Source organism: Vigna radiata, unplaced genomic scaffold (assembly GCF_000741045.1).
Source record: "Vigna radiata var. radiata cultivar VC1973A unplaced genomic scaffold, Vradiata_ver6 scaffold_300, whole genome shotgun sequence".
Taxonomy (NCBI): Eukaryota; Viridiplantae; Streptophyta; class Magnoliopsida; order Fabales; family Fabaceae; genus Vigna; species Vigna radiata.
Genome location: NW_014543815.1, coordinates 170504 through 194143, shown reverse-complemented (window position 1 = coordinate 194143; position 23640 = coordinate 170504). Strand labels below are relative to the sequence as shown.

Sequence of the window (23640 nt, the reverse complement as noted above, 5' to 3'; positions counted from 1 at the left end):
TAGATAATAGTGTGATAGAATTAAGTTTAGGCTCTTTTGAGTTGTTCAATTGGTTTGGTACATCTAATTCCTATCTAAATGAGCAATATAGTACTCTATTTCATTTATAAACATGTTTTTGTATCAATATTAGTGTTATAGATTCTAAATTGATCATTTGGATATATCCAAGATGCACAAAAACCATAAAAATCAGGTTTTTGTACAAAACTGATAAGAATAATCGATTATCTCACTTGATAATTCATTATTCTAGTCAGAGGGTCATATTTTCTTCAAAACTCTCAACAATAATCAATTATCACCTGCACTAGTTTGAAGAGTTTTCAGGGTTTTGGATGTCCGTTTTAGACGTTCTTTAGGTCATTTTAGGGGGTTTTAGACCCTTTCAGAGCTATTGGTGAGTGTTTCAAAGCCGTTTTCCTTTCCTAAGTGTGAGTATCAAGATGCCATGAAGAATTTCTATTATTGTGTGATTTTCGATGACTTGTAAAGGTGTTTCTGGTTGTTTAATGTATAATTCAAAGTTTCATGTGATAGTATGCAATGATTGTGTGAATTATATGTATATGTATTTATGATTGTGAGAATGATATGATGACGATGAATATGTGGTTGAATGTATGAATGGTGTTAATGAACGTAAATCCATGATCCTCATGGAGAGGTTATCTAACATCCCAAATACAGTATTGAAACCATAAAGTTAATATCATATAGTTAATCAGATAGATTAGTTAAGGGATTTGAAAAGAAGTATAAAGTTATTTCTACAGTCATCCAAGATAACCATAAAACTAACTTTATATCCAACAAGTACTAGTATCAAAACTATGTACAAGAATGATGTCTCAAAACCATCAAGGAAAGGATAAACACTAATGAAAATAAAATACTATATCACGTCAGAGCCCTCACCGCCTAAAGCTTGTTCAAACGTTACACCATCAGGCTTTGCTCACATCCATCAGATGATCATCGCTCAAGAGGATAACACATAGAACAAACAATCAAGAAACGCACAATAAGGGTAAGCTAATTGTAAAACAATTGTACATGTTAAGATAAATTCATCATTGAATTTCAAGCACACAATTAATAGAACATCATTCCCATTCACAACACTAACTCAGGCTTGGCCAAACCCTTTACAATATAATCGAGCCATGGAAGGTTCTGCACTTGTGTGGTGGAATAATTGACCCACTCAAAGCTGTCACACAAAATTAGTCCTTAAAACGCCTTTTGCCACCATGAAGAAAGGCCCCCAAGCTAGGACCTCCTGCTCCTCTCACAACATGACTCATCACTATCTAATTGAGAATGGATGATCATTACAGTGTTAGGGTAACCCCATATCGGCCTCTTACAATTTATACTATTTATACATAAATACCCTAATAAGATATTCCTCCTTGGAATTTTCTTTACCAACCTTGAAAACCATTTGAAATTATACATATGTCCATACACGTTCACATTGAATACCAACATATAACATCACTGATCCTACATCAAAGTACCATAAACAATCCAATAATGCATCTCAATTGAATTAAAACATAAGCATGGAAATAAACATGGTGATCCAAACCTTGAAACCAGAGAGGTCCACAGCCTAGTTGTGAATGTTTCCACAACTTGTGGATTTGCCTCAAGAGAAATAAATTGAAAACTAGCAAGTTCAACAACTGAGTTGTGGCTTTTTGCGCAACTTGTGGATTTACTTCAAGAAGTGTGAAATTGAAAACAGAGAAGAGCACGAACAGATTGTGGATTTTTCCATTAGTAGTGGAATTTTTAGAATAGATACTAACCTCTCATATTAGTCCCCCAACTGCATAACCAAGTCTAAAATACACTATATAGCATACCCCAACACCTCAAATTACTCACATCACTTCGGTTTCAAGTTCTCACCATGTAAAACCTCAAAATTGAACTAAAACACCTAAGATGACCCTAACAGTTTTAAACCTGATTTTTCTCATTTAAAATCTTAGACAAGTTGATGGGTGTCACAGCCCACACAAATTTAATGTGCAATTAGAAAGTGACTCCTAGGTCGTCTCTCAAGCACCAACTGCAGTTCAGAATCAGGTCTAACACGAAGTAGGGGGGTTGTGAGGTTTTGTGAATGCAAAAGAACTAAATTAAGACACAGATGCAAACAGATATGCAAACACAGATGTAAAAACTAGTTCAAAGACAAAATGAAAATGGTCGGTCATTAACTTAATTACAATGTTTCCTATCACAGATCAACAAAATAAAGCAGCGACTCAAACCTCTAAGCGAAGGCTAATCATGTTTTCATAAAAGTGAACTAAGCGAACGCAATGTTAACATCAAATCCAATTTACACCATGCAGTTTCATCAACTAAGCGAAGACTCAACACCAACTAGGCAACTAAGCGTATACCCAATTGCAAGTGCAAATACAAATTTCACATTAACCAAGTCAGAGTGGCAAACACAATCACAGTCCAGGAATCTCAAGGAAACAATGCAATTTTATTAATGACCAACCCGATCAATTTAGGCTAACATGACAACTAAATATTCACTACCAATTATACTAGATAACATTAAAGTAAATGAAAATACTAAACCTAACACTGTAATAGATAAATGTCCAGACATAATCAAAGCTATCAAAATGCAACCCTTGAACTAAAAATAAAATGCACATTGAAATAAAGCTTGAAAATTGTAAAACTAATTCATCACAGAACAAGCCGTGGCACCATTGCATAGAAAGAAAATAAAGTACTTCCAGCAGTCACCACCGTAAACCTACACCTGACCAAGCCATCACTCTTCATTCTCAAGGAGATAAGAGAAAAGAAACTAGCCAAAAATCAGCTGCCAACACGTCCCAAAGGAAGGGGACCCAACGCATCTCAAATTCAGAATATGCATCCAAGAAGAATTAAAACACCGTGAAAGCATTTTCTCCTAAATTCAAATCACCATGCAGCCTCATTATCAAAGCCAATTAAAATTTCACTGCTCCGCTCTTAAACCAAGAATGCCAAAGTATAAGTGGGTGGCGGCTCCCAAAGAAAAAGACATTGAATGCAAGTAAGAAAAAAAAAATTGTACTCAAACGTTGAAACCAAAGTCCAAAGAAAATGAATAGCGGTTGGACATCTCTTAGAACATAATGTGCTACACTAAATTAAATAGAATAAAATTTATTATCCCATCCATCTAGCAGCTTGTACTTCCACAAAGAAAAGAAAGACATGAAAGCCCAAAGGCTATAACGTGCTGTACCCTAAATTGAAGTAGCTTTTACAATATTCCCTCTCAACCGTGAACACTTTTGAAGAAAATGAAGAATAAAGCCATCAATCACTCTAACAATAATAATCTTCTATCTGCATTCACAAATCCATCCAGGCCATGATGTGCTCTCCCATTCATCCAAAATCCAAAAACAACAACATGGTTCAAAGAAAAAGAAGAGCCTCGTGCAGAAAACGTTCCCGGCCAAAGAAAGAAAAAGAAAAAAAAAATGTGTCGGTTGTTCTCAATCCCTAGGACCATATGTCTCAAAAAAAATGGGGTGGGGTCCACCCTAAAAGAAACCCTAGGGTGACATGTGTCTTACACTTTTGGGCCCATCATAAATTTTGCCAACATTGGCCCAATGTGCACAAGTTTAATGAAAGTTTCTAGACAACTAAGTTACAATTTAATTAAAAATGAAATGCCTAATTGTAGAGTCTTTAATGGCCATGCCTCCATCCTAATGCTCCAAAAGATATCTCCAAAATTTCCCTGCAACTAAAAATGCAATTAATTAGCTCAGAAAATTAAAATTAATTAAAATTAGAATTTCCGGTCAAATTAAGCACAATTAGCAGAAACAGGAAAATACTGGACATTTAAGCACAATTCCCTGATTTATTTAAGTGTAATAAACTAAATGAAATCAATAAAATATCAACTTATCGCAAGTCCTAATAGGTTTAATAACAGACCTCTAACTTCCCAATATAGTTTACACTCGATGTTTCAAAATCTTCCTACTCAAAACCCCTTTTTTACACCAAAACACCTCAAAACTTCAACTATAAACCACTTCTTTGCTACAAGACAAATTTCACTCATAAAAAATTTTTAAAAGTCTCCAATTACCTCATGACAACTCCTAAACAATTACTTTCTCACCTCAGCCTCTCTTTCTCAAACCCACCCATCAAAACCTCCCTTTTTAGCCTTAAAATTTCCTATTTCTTCTGCTGAATATAAAACAAAGACTTATGACAGTTTGAAAACTCATTTTTCATCCAATTTAGTATCTCAAATTCATCACACTTAATACCTACATCAAAAATCACATTTCACCTCATAATTCATCATTCACTAGTTTTCACATAAATACACAACATATACAAACAACTCAACATACTAGATTTCTCAATTCAATGCAATTTCACAATTCAATCAACATTTTACCATACAAACATTGACTATAACTTGCCTAACAACAAAATCAAATAAAACTAGCTTCCCTTACCTTATGGAGAACTACAACAGCTCTAAAAATCTCCAACCGTTGCTTTTACCGTAAAGAATTTAGGAAAGCCTACAAATCTGTTAAGACTTCGGCAAGTGTACCGAATCGTATCAAGTAATAATAAGTGGTAAGACCAGGTATCATTTTCCCAAGAGACTTATGGCACTAAACAATTGTGCTTTTGCTTAACCAATTAAGACTTATACGAACAATATTTTGGGGTTTTGAATGTGTTGTGTGGAAAAATAAACATGAATGCAATTTGATCAGTTGAGGCTAAACAAAAAAGTTGATGGATGATGTTCATAATATGAGATGAATTTGTTGTTAGGGTTTAGATTTCACCTAATCACTCTAATGCATAAACGAATTCATCTTCTTCATTAATGTTAATGCAACTTTCTAAATTACCCTAAACCTGATGTCTCGGCGAAGAGAGCCTACTCCCAATTACTAGTTTACTATGTTTAGTCTCCCTAGTAATTAGTCATGCATTTCAATGCACAGAAGCTTAAAGCAACTAACCGTCCTATTCCTATGTCTAGGTAATTTTTCATAATCAAAAGAATTCCCCTCATGTCTAGATTTCCCTGTATGTGTCCATATCGACAAAATCAATGATCATGACATTGAACGAGTTAAACATTGCAAGCATAAAGTATAGAGAAGAAAACCCTAACAAATAATTAATGAAAGCATATATATTCAAGAACAATTCAAATACAAGACAGTTTAAAGGTTACATCTTCCCCAATAACAAATGAGGTTAGTTCTCCATCGTCATGAAGAAGCTAGATGTACAATGGAATGGAAGAGATAAAACACTAGAAGGAGAAGAGGAGAGCTGTCACCACCTCCAAATTTGCCCCCAAAGAGGTGAAAAGTGTGTTTCTGTGCCTAAGCCATCAAAAGATACATTCTCTAGGGTGTCCAAGTCTTTAAATAGGGTAGAAAAATAACAAAAAATAGGTCCAGGCCCAAAACAGATCATAAAAGCAAGGTTTAAACCCTTTAACCATCCCTATTTTGGAGCGTTTTCCCAATTTCATCCCCTTCTTATTAAAACTCCCAATTGAGTCCTTATAAGAGTTAATTTCAATCAATTTAGTCCTTTCCGTTAAAAAAAAGTTAACACCGTGAAGTTTTGTACAATGAGATGGATGAGGTGTTTATTTATGTAACGTGGATGAAACACGTGGCATTTAGCAAAATTTAATAATTTAAAATATTTTTTTTTCAAACCAGAAACCAATTAGGTTTCTGCCTCCTCCACTTGAGCAAAGAGCACAGAGCCTCCTTTGCAGAAAAGGGACCTTAGAGAGGCACCAGATTCCTCTCCATGCATACACAGATTTCTCCTTCCTTGTCTCTTCTCCGAATAGCAGTTTCGACTGGCGCCGCCACACCTCCGTTTGGTCAGTCAAGGGTCATCGTCGGTTGTGCTGCCTACGACAGAAGCGTCATTGCCGCTTGTGGCAGACCAACCTTTGGCTTTGCTTCCTCGCTCCCCTCTGAAACTGAACCAAATAAAGGTTGCATAGAGACGTTTTGTTCTTGTGGTTGGGTGTGATGGTGAATGTGTATTATTGCACAGAGACAGTATCTTCATCCTATTTTTCCTTCCCAAATAAAAAAAAAAACGCAGAAAGCCGATGATGTTTTTCATGCATATAGAATGGGATTAGAGCTAAGGATATAAAGGGAGTTAATTTAGGAAGATTCTGCAATCGGAGGGGAGGAGATTGGGGAAGTAAGAAGTGAGACGATGGCTTCAGATGGGAAGAAAAGCGATGATATGGATTCGTTGTTTAACCCTGCTGCCGATATTGAAATTGGAGTTGAAGCAGAGGTCCGACAAGACAATTACAATGGTAGTGATGCGCTGACAACATCGCAGCCCCTTGACAAGAATCTCTTCTCCGACCTCACGCTTGTGGTGGATCCCCTCCAAAGGTTTCTGAAAAGGGATTTAGGATTTAATAAAACTGAATTTGGGATTCAATCAGTTTGGGATTAAAGGTCTGCGAAGATGATGGCTCTGTCTCGGTGGTTGGAAAATGAGCGAAAATCGCAATTTAGGGTTTTTGGTGTGTAGAGATTTGGGGCTTTCTGTGTTTCAGATTTTGCAGGTTGCAAGAAAGTGTTTCGTGATAAAGGAGATGAAGCGAGGAGCTTCGTTTCGCGGTGATGCTCTTGGTGACGCTGTGATTTTGGAGTTTTTACACTACAAGTTTCGAGATTTGATGGTGGTTCTAATGAAACTCACGATGGCTTTTCCTTCCGGTGGCGAGATGGTGGAGGAGACGAGCATCGCTAGCAGTGATGGAGCGTGATGAACTCTAGTATGCCACGTTTCATCTCTAGTCCATGCCACGTTTTTAACCATTTTTACAAAAATAACATGTCATCCTCCGTGCTGTATAAAAAGTTAACTCCGTTAAATTTAGTTAATGGAAAGGACTAAATTGATTGAATTTAGCTATTAAGAGGACCTAATTGGGAGTTTTAATAAGAAGGGGATGAAATTGGGAAAACGCTTCAAAAATAGGGACGATTAAAGGGTTTAAACCTAAAAACAACAGAAAATTTCACCCAGATCCACGAAAATGGTGCTCAGCGCTACAGTACCGCTCAATGGTAGGTGCAGCACTCAAAATGGCCCCTAGCGGTGTCGCCCAAGCGAAAAACAATGAAAAACTGGTCTAGAGACTGGCACTCAGCACTAGGTCGGCGCTCAGCGCCACCTGTGGTTTTGAAAAACTGCACTCTGGTTCCCTTTTCAGCATTCTGGTTGACTTGTTGACTTTTCTGGTTGACGAGTTGACTCTTTGGTTGATTGGTTGACTTTTGTGCATTCAACCCTTCTTTCAAATCATTCCAAAAACCTACAAAAATCAAGGGAATTTAGTGATAAAATCATAAAGTATAACCTTATCTCTCTTATTCACAAAACTAAAGCAAAATCATGAGTCAAAGCAAGTTTCTAAGTCAACAAGGGTGCATTTGACATCAAAATTAAGTATAAAAATAACGGTTTTTCAACCGTTATCAAAATCACTAATTGGTGATTGAACAGAGACCTTAGAACTCCAATTTGACTAAGAATCAAGGGAGAAAAACTCTGGATATATGCATAAATAGATTTACAAGCATGATCAAAGACCGAGAATGGAAGGGGGAAAATGGTAGAAACTTACCTGCTCTAAACAAAGAATCAATCAGATAGAAGTAGAGAGTTCTTCGTCATGATCCCCTAGGAACAACCTGATCATTAGAGAGTAAGAAAAGGTAGAGAGAAGTGAGAGAGAGTTAGGAGAAAAAGTTCTAGAGAGATAATCAATGTTTTAAGTAATGAAATGAGTTTTATGATTTCTATTTATATTAACAAATTATTTTAAAAGTTGTCTCATTATTTTAAAATATTTATCTACTCTAATACTTTATTTTATAGGTTCCTTCAGGTGGTGTCCTTAGTGTTGTTTGTATGAATTATCAGAGTTAATCCGGAGGTTTATCCTGACGCTCTCAATAACCTCAATCTCAAGTATAGATGGATTGTTATGTGGTGGGGATAACATATGGTCCTAGTCTATGGTCACCAGTTAGGGACATAGGCGCTGACGGACTAACCTTGTGGATGACATAGGTTGGTGTTTGTATTTAAATTTGAATGGGTATTATTGGAGGCCACCACAAGTGCATGAACCACTGTAGCTCAACATTCATACTATATCCAAATGAGTCAAGTCTAATATTATAATATGATTATGATGTATGTTTAGTATGTGCGTAATATAATGAATAATGGAATTTCTATTGTATTATGATGAATTGTTTTGCCACTAGCTTATTCTTGCTTGTGTGTTGTCTATCTATTTATTGTTTTCTCTTTTGCAATGATCACCTAAATGGTGTGAGTTTAGGGAGACAATCTTGCAGTTGCTCTAACGGGAGGTAATGATGAAGCAGAGGTGTTAAATGGATCTACATAAATACATCTCTTTTTGTAGAAAGTTTGTTTTACCTAGTTGTTCTTTTAGCATCTATGTAACTAAGTTAAATATTTTTTTTTCACTAATGAAGAGTGGACTTAACTTATAACCTACATTGATATTTCATTGTAGGAAATTTAAATTTAGAGTAATGATATTTTCACAACAGAAAACAAAATACACTTAGATTATAATTCAAAATAATAATATTTTAACTATATGTAGATTTCTCTTGAATTTATTAATTACTAACTGATGGGCTGTCGCAACCCATGCAAATTTAATGTGCATAAAGAATGCAGTATAGTACTAGGAAGTGACTCCTAGGTCGTCTCTCAAGGACCAAATGTGGTTCGAGGATTAGGTCAAACACGAAGTGGGGGAGGGGGGTTTTGAAATTGTTTTTGCGACTAGAAATTAACTAAATTAAAACTAGAAATTAAATACAACCAAACATATGCTACACCACTTTTTTATATAATAAAGGGGTCAAATGAATCTAAAAGAGAGAAAAGATTTGGATGCACCCGTGACCATATGCTATACCATATCTCCAATTTAAAAGACTAAATAAGCAACGGTGCTGGAATTAAAATCTAATTTAAGAATGCTTGATTAAACTAAACAGCTGCAGGGGACGAAGAAAAAAAAATAAAAGCCAACACTTTTCCAGAAATGTGAATGAAATCCCGTGTGTGCATATTTAGCAACCAGCGTGCTGCTTCCATACTAAGCACCGTTCAACAAGTGAAATAAGCAATTCAAATTCAACTTGAATACGTAAGTTACCGTGCATTTCATTCTAGGCAAAATGAAAATGTCTGTGTGTGCAAAATGAAATTGAAAGAAAAAAAAAAAGAACACGTCTCTTGTCTAAAGGAAATGAAGATGCTTCTCAAATTCATCCAAAATCCAAATACAAAGCCATAGTTTTCAGAAAACTCCACATCCCAACGTTGCAGCCCTATGTAATCTCCCAAAAATGAGAGTGACGGTTGGAAGGGAATATCCTAGGACCATGTGTCCTCCAAAAATGGGGTGGGGTCCACCCTAAAAGAAACCCTAGGGTGACAAGTGTCATCCTACTCTTTGGGCCATCATGTTTTTGCCAAAATTTAGCCCAATGTGAACAAGCTTAATGAAAGATTCCTAGACTACTAATTTACAATGTAATTAAAATTTGAAATGCCTAATTGTAGAGTCTTTAATTTATTTGCCTCCTTCCTAATGCTCCAAAATATATCTCCAATATTTTCCCTACAATTAAAAATGAAATCAATTAGCTCAGAATATTCAAATTAATTAAAATTAGAATTTCCGGTCAAATTAAGCACTATTAGCAAAAACGGGAAAAATACTGGACAATTATGCACACTTCCCTGATTAAATTCGGTACAATAAACTAAGTGAAATCAATAAAATATCGATTCATCACTAAGTTTCTGATGAATTTTAATTTTTTGGGTTAAATATGTTTTTAGTCCCCCAACTATCATGCGATTCTAGATTTAGTGCCTCTTTGAAACTTTGATATACTTTGGTCCTTGTCCTTAAAGAAAATGTAATTTTTAGTCCTCCAAAAGTAACGACGTTAAATTTTGGTCTCAGGTGGCTAACGGTGTGCCATGTTTGATGTCACCTTTCATGGTAAATGTGTGTCACACTTTTATTTATTTTTTAATGAAACTCATAAGAGGGGTTTATCAATCAGGGTTCTTTAGTTTTATCTTCAATCAAGCAAAATTAGAAATTAGAAATCGTGAATGTGAGGTTATTCAAGCTGAGATTAAGGTTCTTCTTTGCGTTACGGTTCTTCTTTGTTAGTTTGCAGTTTTCTCTATTTGCTCGAGGAAGGAGAAGACACAAAAACTTGAATTGGTTCGTTTATGGAGGTCGCGATTGATTCTGTGCATGGAGGTTGAATCCGGAACAAATAGACGAAAATTAAGATTTTTGTGTGACTGCGATTTGAATTTGCTATTCAGGTGAGAATGGGCATATTTGGATTGAAGCGCAGGAACCTTCTGGAAATGTCCAACTTGGTTGGTGCTATCCACCAGTGACAATCACAATGACTTCAATTTCTCATTGTTTACAAGTTGATCCAAAGAACACTTACTGTCAGCTGATAGGACAATTATGTGTGTTTGACAGTAGTACGGAAGTTAAGTGCGCTTTTCTTAAACAGGATGTGCAACATTTTCCAGATTATTGTGTGTTAAATTTCTGAAGTTTGTTTCTTGTTTGGGCTTAGGCCTATGTTACGATTCTATTCTGCAACCTCTGGTTCAATCCCAAAACTCTTATATAAAATCTTCTATTGTATCTGTTCAAACTCTTGAGTCTATGCTTGACTGAGAACAAACCTGCGTATGAGCATTGCCCTAGTCCATAATGGCTAAAAATAAGATGTCATAATACATCACGAACTACTTTTCTTCCTGCTATCAGATCTTTGAAAATATTTTTTCATAATTAGAAAAGGTGTTAATCATATTAATCAATAAATCTGGGATAAATGAATAATTAAAAATTAAAGGAAACTTACTTAAGAGGACAAAACCCTGCTAAGTCGAATGAGTGGCTCAAGACCACAAGCAGCAAAGGCAATGATGCGAAGGGTTGAGATCAATTGAAGTAAAACATGATTCCTTTGTAAAGCATCATATAACCTGAATAAATATTATAATCTTGTAGATACACAAATTAGAAATATTATAACATCATCTTGCAGATAAAATAGAAACATATCACTTGACAACATATATTTATACAAAATAATTAATTGAACTAAAACTTATTTTAGTTCATTTTAAAATATAAAAAGAAATATGATTCATTTAATCGTAATACCACTAAGCAAACATTTTCTTTAACGTTTATATATGCTCTAGCTAAGATATAATATTTAACTTATATTATTAGTTTAACTGGAATCTTTGTTAATATTTTCTAGAAAAGTAACGGGATCCAACTTGAATAATTTTTAAATGATAGTTTTTCCTTCACGTTCATAACTTTCTTCCTGCATTCCATAAGTCCAAGCTGATTCATTAACAAGGAGAGAGAAGCCAACCTTGTGAAAATAACACCAGTAAATTCCACCATAGGAGTTCCACTCCCTCCACCCAGTATTAGGACAAACTGACATATAAACACATTACAGTTGGAGGCACGTGTCTTATTGAAGCATGTAGTCTACTTAAAAGATGGAGTGTCGAAGAGTCTTGATTCTGTTACTTCAAAAATCATTTTTTTATCTACTGTCTATAGTTCCATCTCGAACTGAAGCTTTCTCTAATTTCGTAGTTGGATTTCCAATGTCCCCTAAAACTATAGATAGATAAAATGTATCCATTCAAGATTGAAACACCTGAAATTGAATAATCTAACACGACAACTCATTTACCATGTTGATTCTCGTCCCATTATATATATAAATTAATTAATTAAGGAAGGTATAATCGGTTGATTATTATTTGAGTATTTAAATTTGGACATTGGATTAGGGTTTTGGCTAACGTGATGATTTTGAATTAAGTATGGAAGTTGCATCCAGAAAGAAAGGAACTTTTATCATTACCTAAGCAACATGGTAGAGGAGGAGTATAGGAAGGGATGCGGAGGTAGGTGATGGTGATGGTGTCGTTGAAACATTGTTGATGGCATTAAAAAAGGGAAGGGGAGAGTTTAAATGTTAGATGAACTCGGCCCAACAGCTTGGCGCCGCACACCCAATAGAAACGACCTATTGGACCGTTGTAAACAGAGAGAACGAGGATGAGAGACTTTTTGGAGAAGTGGCGGGGTCAAATTCGAAGGTCGAGGCAAAGGTAGGGGTGTCAAGGGTAAAGGCCGAGGTGGAGAGAGGGAGAAGGGTCATTAGCCATGGTAACTATGAAGAGAAAATGTTATCAAACCTGTAATCACACATGGCAAACGTTAGCAATGAAACATTTCATCATAGGTGGTCAGACGTTAGCCAACTCAGGCTATTTTTAATGGCGTTTGTTTTGAAGGACGAAAAATTATAGTTTTTCTAACACTAGTAAAAAATTGACTTTTTACAGCACACATTATGACGTGGTTTACCAGAAACCGCAGCATAATACTGCTCAGTGGCATTTTTGAAAATAAAATGAACTTATAGGTCGCGGTTGCTCTGAGAACTACGGCCTATTCCCCAGTCAAAGTTCTGCCTTTGACGCCACGTCAGAAAAATAATATATTGCAGGGGAATAGGCCGCGGTTCTACTAGCAACCACGACCTATTCCCCTACGAATTTATTTCAGGGGCTGACAACGCGAAGAATTTCAGAAGTTGCAGGGGGAATAGGCCGCAGTTACTCTGAGAACCGCGGTCTATTCCCCTGCAACCTTCTGATATTCCCCATTAGTCAGTCCTGCAATAAATTTGCAGGGGAATAGGTCGTGGTTCTGCTAGCCATCGCAGCCTATTCTCCTGCAAATTTATTTCAGGGGCTGACAACGCGGAGAATTTCAAAAGTTGTAGGGGAAATAGGCTGCAGTTGCTCATAGACCCGCGACCTATTCCCTCTGCAACCTGTGTGGAGGCAGTTGAACGTTATTCTGAAAATAATAAAAGTGGGAGTTAGACTGCGGTTGTCTGTGGAACCGCTATCTATTCCCGTATTTAGGACAATAGGCCGCGGTTTCTCCCCAACCGCGGCATAAAGTTTGGTGAAAATTTTCAAAATTGTCATTTCATTTTAATTTTTATTTTTTTAATGGGAGTAGACTGTGGTTCTCCCTAAGAACCGCGATAGTAACGTTTAATTAGGTTAAAAAAAAAAAGACAGTGAAGAGTTTCTTCTTCCTCGCGAAGAAACTGCTGCAACTCTCTATATGCTCTCCTCTCCGTCGTGCTGTGTGTACTCTGTGCATTGTCTCCGCCGCCATGCCATTCCTCTGAATATTTCAATCATTTGCTGCTCTTCTCTTCGGCATGCCACCATTCTGTCGGAACTCTTCGCCGCGCCATTCTTTCTCTGCTCTCCGTCGTGCCACCATTCGTCGTAGTCGCCGCGTCAAACAGGTAAATTTTTCAAATAACCCGTCTTTATTTTTTGATCTTTTTTGCTATGGCTTTGATTGCTTTTGTCGAATTTGCTGTGGATTTGGTCGTTCATTGAATTTAAAACTGCGTATTAGTCGAATTTGCTGTGTTCTAATATCCTTTGTAAAGAATGTGATGTTATAATGAGTTGGGGTGATTGGCCACTTTTCCTCTACTTTTAAGTTTGAAGATGACCATGAGAGATGTGTGCTGTAATTGCTTATCAAATAAAAAACAACTTCTTTTTCCACTTAATAAAAACAAAATATTAAATAATGTTTTGTCCCTCTTAGGTTGGCATCTTTCAATGAGTATATACGGCTTGAATTATTAACATTGGTATTATTGCATTCTTAAGGTGGCTGGGTGACTATATCTACAACTTACCAGCAGCCTTAATTGATAAACCACACGACACATAATTAAAAAAATAATTAGGAAAAAGTATCACTTAATTTCTCATTTAAAAGTGAAAATGCTTTGGGAACAAAAACTTATATTTTCCTCTCATATACCTATCAACTAAAAATAAATTTATAATTATAAATGAATACAAACTTTATTTTATGAATTCTGTAAAGTTAAATTATGCTTGATTCCAATTTTTAACATTCTTCCACGGTTTTACATGCAACAGCTAAATACAAGCTGCAAAATTATAAACACACGTCTTTTAATTTTTCTACACCTATCAAGGGAGTATTTTCGTGTTGGTCTTTTAAGTGTTGATAAAATTAGAAAAATTTTAGGTGAATAAAACCACTAAAGATGTTTTAAGCTTAACTTTATTTTAATTGCAGTAGTGTAAAAAAGGCTTTTAAGTCTCTTACAAAAATATCAGACTTAAAAAACATTCGGTGAAAATTTTATAAATAAAAGATGATATTTAAGTCTGTTAATCTAATAAGAAAGTTAAATTTATGTTTAAAAAATATGTGATGGTAATTTTGTAAATAAAAAAAATTAGTTTAAGTATGTTAATCCGATAACAAACTTACACGTTTTTATTTTAAGTCTATTTAAAGATAATGAGACTTAAACTTTACACTTATAACATAACATATGCTAATACTAAAATAAAAAATTAAACCTATCTTTTTAATTTTCTTTTTACGTTTCAGAGAGCTAAACCCTCTCATTTCTCTCCCTCCCCATCTCCACGCAGTCTTTCTTCCTTCATCTTCCATCTCCATACCAATAATTTGCTTTTCAATCTCTCATCCAACCTTTCTCCTTTCCCATTTCCACACCAATAATTTGCTTCTCAATCTCTCATCCAGTCGGCAACGACGACCTCTGGCGACTCACCGGCACTGATGTGTTGACGGAATATGCCAACCAACTTTCGTGTTCCAGCGTTGAAGGGATGGCTTTTGAAGTTGCGATTTTGGGATTGGAGATTTTGATTTGGATAATTTCGTGTGTTCTTGGCTCATCTGCAGATTGTTGGTGCGTTTTGGGGTTAGGGTTTCAAATTGGGGATTTGGTTTTCTAATTCTGGCTTTCGGGTTTCCGTGGTGGTTGATGGTGTAGTTCGGTGTCTCCAATAACTAATGTGCTTCCTCTGTCTCTGGTGCTTCTTGTCTCTCTTATCAGGAAAGCTTCTGAAGATTGGGTACGAGTATTTTTTTTTTTGCTGCCAATAATACATTGCTTTTTTTAACACATTTTACTTAGGCTCTTTAGGTTTAGGTGGTTACCATTTAGCCTTTCAGACAAAAATTTTATGGAAAATTTTGGCAGGGGAGGCTATAGAAAAATGTTGAATATATTTTTTTTTTAGAATATAGAAATAAGCATTTTATCAGTATGTGCTTACAAGTTTGTGAATTACCTTACATATTTTGTTAACTCCTCATTTTATCTTATTTTTATTTGGTTAAAAGCTCTTTTTGGTCCCTGTTTTGGTTCGGAAAATTCGAAATGGTCTCCATGTTTTTTTCGTGTTCAATTTGGTCCTAAAGAACGTAATTGGTGTTCATTTAAGTCCTTTTCACTAACTCCGTTAAAATTGTTAACGGCAAGCTGTCCAACTGGACAGTCAGAGAATGAAATGTCATTTATTTACTTACGTGGATTTAATGAGGTGGATTTATTATTTTTGAAATTTTTAGTAGATGAAAAGGGCATTGCATACAGAAAAGTGGGTATTCTATCATTTCTCTGCTTCAGCTCCTTGTCATTGTCCAGATGAGAATCTCTCCAGTCCATAAAAAGCATTTTATCTACATCATATGGGTGTTCATCAACCTCAGCCAGAATCCCATAAGCCACTTGGTAACCTGGGTTATACGGTTTATCATACTGAACCAAGCATCTTGAAAACCCAGTTGCATCAAGAACCACAGTAGCCTGAACAGTGACACCATCATTACAAATCAGCAAAGATTTGGTATCCTCGTGAATAATCTTGATAACTTTGGCTTGGTGTAACTTGACACCATTTGAGATACATTTCTGCAGCATCTTTGATTTCAGCAGCTTCCTATTGACCCTACCATAAGGCCTATCAAGATCTAAAACCAAACCCCTAAAAATTTCCCAAATTCAGAAACCCTAAAACTAAACCCCCGAAAAATTCCCAAATTCAGAAACCCTAAAACCAAACCCCCAAATTACAAGATCAAAACCCTCAACCTATAATTGTCAACCTGCAGAGAAGAAATAGAAACACAAGAACAACCTTAAATCACAAGCCAAGAAACTGCGAAGCATCCTCCCCGTGAGCCCTAGCGTTGTGAAAAAGGATTTGCATCTTGATTACAGCTGGTCATGAATTTTGTATTTAAAACATAAAAGCATCTCATCTCATAGTGTTTTTGAACTAATAGGGAAAGCAAAGACGCATCGACTTGTGAGAGTGGCTCTCTACCCCATTGTGAAGGAGAGTTTCCAAATATATTACAATCACAGAAATATTGAATATCTTCATTGATCGTTTCATTGACATGGAGGTCATGGATCAGTACATCAGAGACAGAGCACAAAATAAGAAAAACCAAATCCAAGAAGAAAACAAAGAAGAAGAACAAGAAGAAGCAGAGGAGGAGAAAAATTAAATCAAGCCTTAATTTAATTTTGAAAATAATAAGCCTAATATTAGAAAAAGAATTTCAAAAATAATAAATCCACCTCATTAGATCCACATAAGTAAATAAATGACATTTCATTCTCTGACTGCATCGTTGGACAACTTGCCGTTAACAATTTTAACGGAGTTAGTGAAAAGAACTTAATTGAACACCAATTACGTTCTTTAGGACCAATTTGAACACAAAAAAAAACATGGGGACCATTTCAAATTTTTCGAACCAAAACTGAGACCAAAAAGAGCTTTTAACCTTTTTATTTCTCTTGTTGGAATCCTTTGATGGAAATTCTTCAGACTATCTCACAGATTAGATTATGCTTATAGATTTGTGTATTCTACTTCCTAATTTCTTTTTCCATCTTTTATATTTTGTATAACAGAAGCATTTTCAAAATGACATGTCCATGAACAACAATGATATAGACGTTTTGCAAGATCAAAAGTGGTCGTCTATATCCTGGAAGAAGTTGTAGGTTGGAGACATTGTGAAGGTGAGTGTGCTATGCATTTTTGTTCTAGTTTATTTTTACATGTCTATATTTTGAACTATATTTTGAACTAGTACGTATTAAAGTAAAAACAGATCAGTATTAAGTAAAAACTGAGATTAAGATAAATAAGTACATTGATATATTAAAGTTTTGAGAACTTAAGGATCTAATTTAAATTTAATGATAATACGTTATTTAAATTCAAACTAAAATATAATTTAATATAGATCTAAAGTTTCATTGCAGTAGCATGATTTTTATCATATTAATTTGATAGAAAACTTTTAAATTGACACTAGAAAATTCATTTTTAAGGCTTCCTTTATTTTTCTTTTATTTCTTGACTTTCTTTTATTGTACATTTCTTTCGTTTATTTTATTATTTATTATATTTAATTTTCTTCTTTTTACAGGGTAACAGGAAGATTAGTTGTAAACAATTTATGAAGTTTTCATGTAATGGACAAGTTATCTCCTACAACGTGAAGATTAATTTGAGTACTTTGAATTTATTCGAACATATTTATATTAAAAATTGAAATGTAATATTAAAATATATAGTTTCCAAATTTTTCATATGTTTAAGATTTTTTATTTCAATCTTAATTTATATAATTTGGCTAAGTTTGGGTTAATTTATTAGATAATTTGATTTTTGTCATTTTAGGTTTTGATTTAATGATAAAATAAATAAAATTAAAAAATAATAAATTTAAGCTGGTCACAATAAATTTAAATTAGTTATATTTTTTTATAATTGGACAAAGATTTAAGTCTGTTGGTCATCAACAGACTTAAAATTTAAGTCTTTTGGTCATAACAGACTTAAAATTTAATCTGTTGGTCAATATCAGAAGGTTGCAGAGGGAATAGGTTGCGAGTCTGTGAGCAACTACGACTTATTTCCCTTGCAACTTCTGAAATTCTTCGCGTTGTCAGTTCCTCAAATAAATTTGCACGAGAATAGGCCGCGATGGCTTGCAGAACCGCGGCTAATTCCCTTGCCAATTTATTGCAGGGCTGACTAATGGTGAATATCAGAAGGTTGCCGGGGAATAGGCCGCAGTTCTCAGAGTAACGCGGCCTATTCCCCCTGCAACTTCTGAAATTATTCACGTTGTCAGTCCTTGAAATAAATTTGTAGGGGAATAGGTTGCGGTTGCTAGTAGAACCGCGGCCTATTCCCCTGCCAATTTTGTTGCAAGGCTGACTAGTGGGGAGTGTCAGAAGGTTGGTCAATAGCAGACTTAAAATTTAAGTCTGCCGAATCTAAGTCTGTTATAAAACAGACTTAAAAAGTCCAAAATAACAGACTTAAAAAGTCCAAAATAACAGACTTAAAAAGCCTGTTTTGTACTAGTGTTGATCGTTATACTGTATCTTATTTAAAAATAGACGTAATGAAGTTTAATTTTGTTTTAACTCATACTTAATTTAGTGTTTCTACAAATAATGATGTTTTATTGTTCAAAGTTTATTACAATTCATTTGATCTTGTATTAAAATGTAAAAAAAAAACTCCAATAAAATTAAAATAATAAAAAGTATATGTTTGACTCTTTTAATTACAAAATTTATAATGTTTTAGTGTTTGAATTTTTTTTTTTACATAAACTATATAATTTTTGACCTAAATCGTCGAATTTTCTTCTTTATTAATAGTTCGACCTGAATTTAATTGAAATACCATTTATAAGAGAGTAAAATTTTAAAAATGAAACTAAAATAAAGGTTTATGAATGAAAAGAGATAAAATTTAAGGAGTTTACTATTTGAAATATTTATGTATAAATACCATAAAAGTTAAGAATTAGTTAGGATGAAATTAAGGTAGTGTTTGGATTGGAGAGATCATTTGAGGAAATTAGAGTGAATAGATACAGAAAAGATTGTGGTGTTCTTGGATTAAAGGATTTGAAGGAATGGACCAAGAGATTTGAAGAAAAAATTTATGAAAATTTGTGAATGATAAGGTCAATATGATAAATTTGTGAAAATTTATTTTCTAATATAATATGTATGATTGTATGACTGGATTGATTGTATGATTCAATTGATTTAATATGGGAAATTATATAATTGTAATTTTGTAATATTTAGGAATGGATCAAAATTGGATTAATTTACCACGCATTAGTGTTGAGTACAAGAGAGGGGTAGAGGAATTTATACAATTTGCACAACGTAATGAGGGTACAAGTGATGATGAAGTGAAGTTTAGATGTCCTTGTGTGAACTTTTTGAATGGGAGAAAGTTGAACGCAACCCAAATTAGAGAACATCTTATATGTGATGGTTTCCTAAGATGCTATACAACATGGATATGGCATGGCGAAGAAATGCACTTTCTGACTGACTCCCAAACTGAAAATGTTATTGATTCCACCATGGAAGAAGATCGACTGGATGAAGAAAAATTAGAGGACATGATCCGCGATGTTGGCGCAGAAAATTTTGCCAAAGCTCATGTGTATGGGACGATGTCGACTGATTCGAAAACACCTTTGTATGTTGGTTCAACTAAGTTCACACGTTTGTCAGCAATGTTAAGGCTCATGAATTTGAAGGCGAGTAATGGATGGACTGATAAGAGTTTTATAGAATTGTTGACGTTGTTGAATGAAATGCTGCCAAATGGAAATACATTACCCACTTGTAATTATGATGTGAAGAAAATTCTTTGTCCAATGGGTATGGAGTATAAAAGGATACATGCTTGTCCCAATGACTGCATTTTTTATAGGAAAGAGTTTGAATTTTTGACAAAGTGTCCAAAATGTGGGTTATCACGATACAAGTCAAAAAACAATAGTGAAGATAATGGTCAGATAGGAAAAAATGGATCTACTTTGAAAGTAGTATGGTACCTTCCAATAGTGCCCAGACTTAAGCGTTTGTTTGTGAGAGAAAAATTTACGGGCTGCTTTGTCATCCAACTGATTCAAAGCAATGGAAAAATATTGATCAACAATTCCCCCAATTTGGTAAAGAGTGTAGAAATCTTAGACTTGGTTTAGCCACTTATGGAATGGACACATTTGGTAATCTGAGTACCAATCACAGTTGTTGGCCACTTATATTGGTAATTTACAACTTATCTCCTGCATTGTGCATGAAGAGGAAGTACATGATTGTCTATGATGATATCTGGTCCAAAGCAGCCTGGAAATGACATAGATGTTTATCTAAAGCCACTAGTTGAAGACTTGAAGTTTTTGTGAGTTGGTGGGGATGAAATATTTGATGCATTCGCTTCTGAAACTTTTGTGATGCGTATAATGTTATTTTGCACCATGTCAATACCCAATTTCGTACGGGTAATTAAACAAAAATATTTAGAATTAAGAAGTAATAAAATAAAAGGCAAAATAAGTTTCATATTTATTTTTCTCTCTAAAAAAACTTTTATTTTATTTTATCTTATTTTACTTTTTATTTTATTTTATTTTATCCTGTTTTATTTTATTTTCTTTTCTTTTATCTTATTTTAATTTATTTTTATTTATTTCATTTTGTTTTATTTTATTTTCTCTCTTTTTCGACTTTATCTATATATTTCACTTTTACATTATTTTTTTTATTATTATATGGTTTTTCTTTTTAATTTGTTTTTATATTTCAAAATTAAAAAAAAAAAAACAAAAGAAGAATTTTCTTAAGTAACATGTGCATGTTGTGACCATTTGAGAAGAGAGAAGAAGAAATCAGAATAACCAAAGGTCAATTGAGCTGTCCTGCAACGTTATTTTGTTACTTTCTTAGAGCACAGGACACATAGTAATGCTTAAAATGTATGTGTTCAATTAGTAACAGAAAAGGATTTGGTTCCTATTTCTTCTCACGTTGAACCGGTGAACTGCATACATTCATAAAAGGAAAAAAATTGAATATTTTGTTTATCATCCAATACAACAAACATGAAAAAAAAGGGAAAAAAAAGGGAAAAAGAGAAGGAATACAATAGTTAACTTCGTTCCTTCTTTTGAATGACGGTCTTTTCTTTATACCCCTTCCTACGACGTTTTCTATCCTACAACACACGATACACAATACACGCAATCAAATGCTTTCCGTTTTCAAGAAAGAAAATCTTGTACACGCCATGGTTGCTGTCACTTGTTTTACCTTAAAGGGGATGGCGTTTGGAATGTGTGGCGGCTTTGCCAGGGGCTCCTGGTTCTTAGTCTATTCCTACAGGCTGAATGACAGTAAGGAAAGGACTTCCAGAGAGAAAAGAGTCAGATACACTGATCAGCGGGAGAAAAGAAAACGAGAAAAAGGGAGGAAACCAGGGGCATTGAGGGATGATTCACTCAACAACAGAAAATCCTCTTCGGCTCTAATCTTTCTCTGCTCCATTCACTCCCAACACCTCAGTTTGAACATTCAAGATTCACCACCAATACCGAACCCTCACATTTCGGGAGAGAGCTCTTGACACCAGCACCAACGTTACTCATCTTGTTACAACAACCATAGTAAGGAAGCTCTAAGAGGTAACTGACTAAACTTATCGCATTTTATTTACAATGAATACCTGTATTCTTCGCCGCTTATGTATGATCGTTGTTGAATATCTAGAGCTGTTAAATATCTAGAGCTGTTAGAAGCCTTTGTACTTTACTGCATATGTATGCCTGCCATCGAATATCATGCACGCTGTATATCCTGCACGCTGTATATATATCCTGTTTATCTTTCCCTATCCATTCTGTTCGACACTCGACACTCGCCACCGCACACCGTTTGTCATTCGTTCGTCCCAACATCAAAAATATACCTCACCACAAACCTGCATACACAACCCCGTTACCACCATCCATTTTGACTCATACTACTGAAATCCCCAATGCCTTTTTCCTGCAAGAAGAAAGAAACAATCCAATAACCCTTAATCAATTACAACCGTGACAAATCAAACCAGACAATGAAACTATACCCTCCATGCCTTTGTCCATCTTCAATCAGCAACCATGAGATTAAAGCACTAAGCTAGATACTCGCCAAAAAAACACAATAGAAAAAGAAATAAAACAACAAAACCAGTTCCTTCATCGTCACCTGTTCAGCCTCCCTTCACCCATTAGCGTCACCCCAACTCAATCACAATACATACTCATCATTTCTAGTCTTGGTAAACCAAAACATCAAATAATAGACCGCGACTCTGGTGAGACTGTGCCGCAGCAAGGCAGTCTACTCAGGTCGCTGGAATGGCCAGGAGAAGCTGACCCAACGAAAGTCGCGATCGAGGAAGAAGATGACCCATCTAGTGGCGGCGATCACGGCCAACGACGATGGTTGGATTCGTTCATGGTGGGGAAGACTAGACTCAGGGAAGCAGCGGTTCTTACCTCCCTTGCGCGGTTGATCCTGTTGATGGTTGGTGTCGCCGGCGACGCCTTGGATTGAGTGGCGACAACTCCGGCAGCGAGTCGCGTCGCCGGCGCGACCCTGGTTCGTGATCTGGAGGCGGCTGCGGCCAATTTCAGTGGAGGCAACGGGAGCGGCGTGATCTCGGAGATGGGGCCTATTGCGCGCGAAATGAAGGAGAGAAGGAAGAACCTGGCACCATGGCCGGCGACGACTCCGGTTGGCGCTATGGCCGGCGACGACTCCGGCGACTAGCATTGTCACTGGCGATGTTGTGGCTGCAACACGCGATGGCCGGAGAAGGTCGAAAGGCTTGAACAGTGGAAGTGGGNGCTACTGGATGCTTCGCTCAAAGGAGGAAAGGCCAAGTCTCTAGGTGTTTTTGAATGGTGGAATGAAAGCACTATTGGCAGACCCCTGTTGTGTCTGAATTTGGNGGAAAGGCTTGTAAAAGCCTTGGGCCGGACCTGGGTCCTTTCTTTTCTTAAATTTTTTAATTATTAAAAAAATATAAAAAATTTTGTACCCCCTTTTCCCATCTTGGCACACCCCTTTCCTTTTTTTTTGTTCTTAGTTAGGCCTCGAGCCCAAAGGCAATTCAGGGTCTGCCTTCTTTATGCAGCCACTTTTTTAGTTTTTCCCTCTCCATCGATATTTTGGGCCTTTTTTTTATTTTTAATTTCTTTTACGTCTTTTATTTGCCCTTTTGTTTCTTATCTTATTTCTTTTATTTTGTTTTATTTATATTTTTTTTATGTTATTTCATTCTATTTTTTTTCTATCTTATATCTTTATTTATTTTATTTTGTTCTATTTTATTTTATTTTTTCTAGTTTCGTTTTTTTCTTCTATTTTCCAATTTAGATATTTACCTACTTTTCAAATATATAAACAAAATTTTTTTCAAAGGTTCAAGCATGTGTGTGATCTTTCGCATCGTCCTCGTGCTAAGACCTTTTCTCCCTTTATAAAATTAAAAAATATATTTTAAAGGTTTAAGCACGTGTGTGATCGCACTCATCGTCCTCGTGCTAAGACCTTTATTCCTTTTATAAAAAATTAAAAAATACGTTTTAAAGGTTTAAGC

At 35.3% G+C, this 23640-nt stretch overlaps 2 protein-coding genes across 2 annotated transcripts; both read right to left on the bottom strand.

The window, feature by feature from the left end:
- Nucleotides 1–15662: 15662 nt before the first annotated feature.
- LOC106754967 (lycopene beta cyclase, chloroplastic/chromoplastic-like) lies at nucleotides 15663–16145 on the bottom strand (the record flags this gene model as incomplete). The annotated part of the gene is made up of 1 exon (XM_014637040.2): nucleotides 15663–16145. A coding segment is annotated over one exon (483 nt), but the record flags the coding sequence as incomplete, so codon positions are not given.
- A 4906-nt stretch (nucleotides 16146–21051) lies between these two features.
- LOC106754962 lies at nucleotides 21052–23084 on the bottom strand. Its single transcript, XM_014637036.2, has 2 exons — nucleotides 22535–23084; nucleotides 21052–22040 (listed from the first exon to the last, which is right to left on the bottom strand). The coding sequence occupies exons 1-2, from the start codon at nucleotides 22809–22811 to the stop codon at nucleotides 22015–22017; spliced, it is 303 nt and encodes a 100-aa protein (XP_014492522.1). The 5' UTR covers nucleotides 22812–23084; the 3' UTR covers nucleotides 21052–22014.
- Between the last annotated feature and the right edge of the window lie 556 nt (nucleotides 23085–23640).

What these genes read in the sequence shown, in the direction of transcription:
- LOC106754962 (XM_014637036.2), bottom strand. Translation starts at nt 22,811, where the DNA reads ATGCTAGTCGCCGGAGTCGTCGCCGGCCATAGCGCCAACCGGAGTCGT. An exon ending in GGATCAACCGCGCAAGGGAG is followed by an intron (nt 22,041 to 22,534) that starts GTAAGAACCGCT and finishes TTCTTCTTGCAG; the next exon opens with GAAAAAGGCATTGGGGATTT.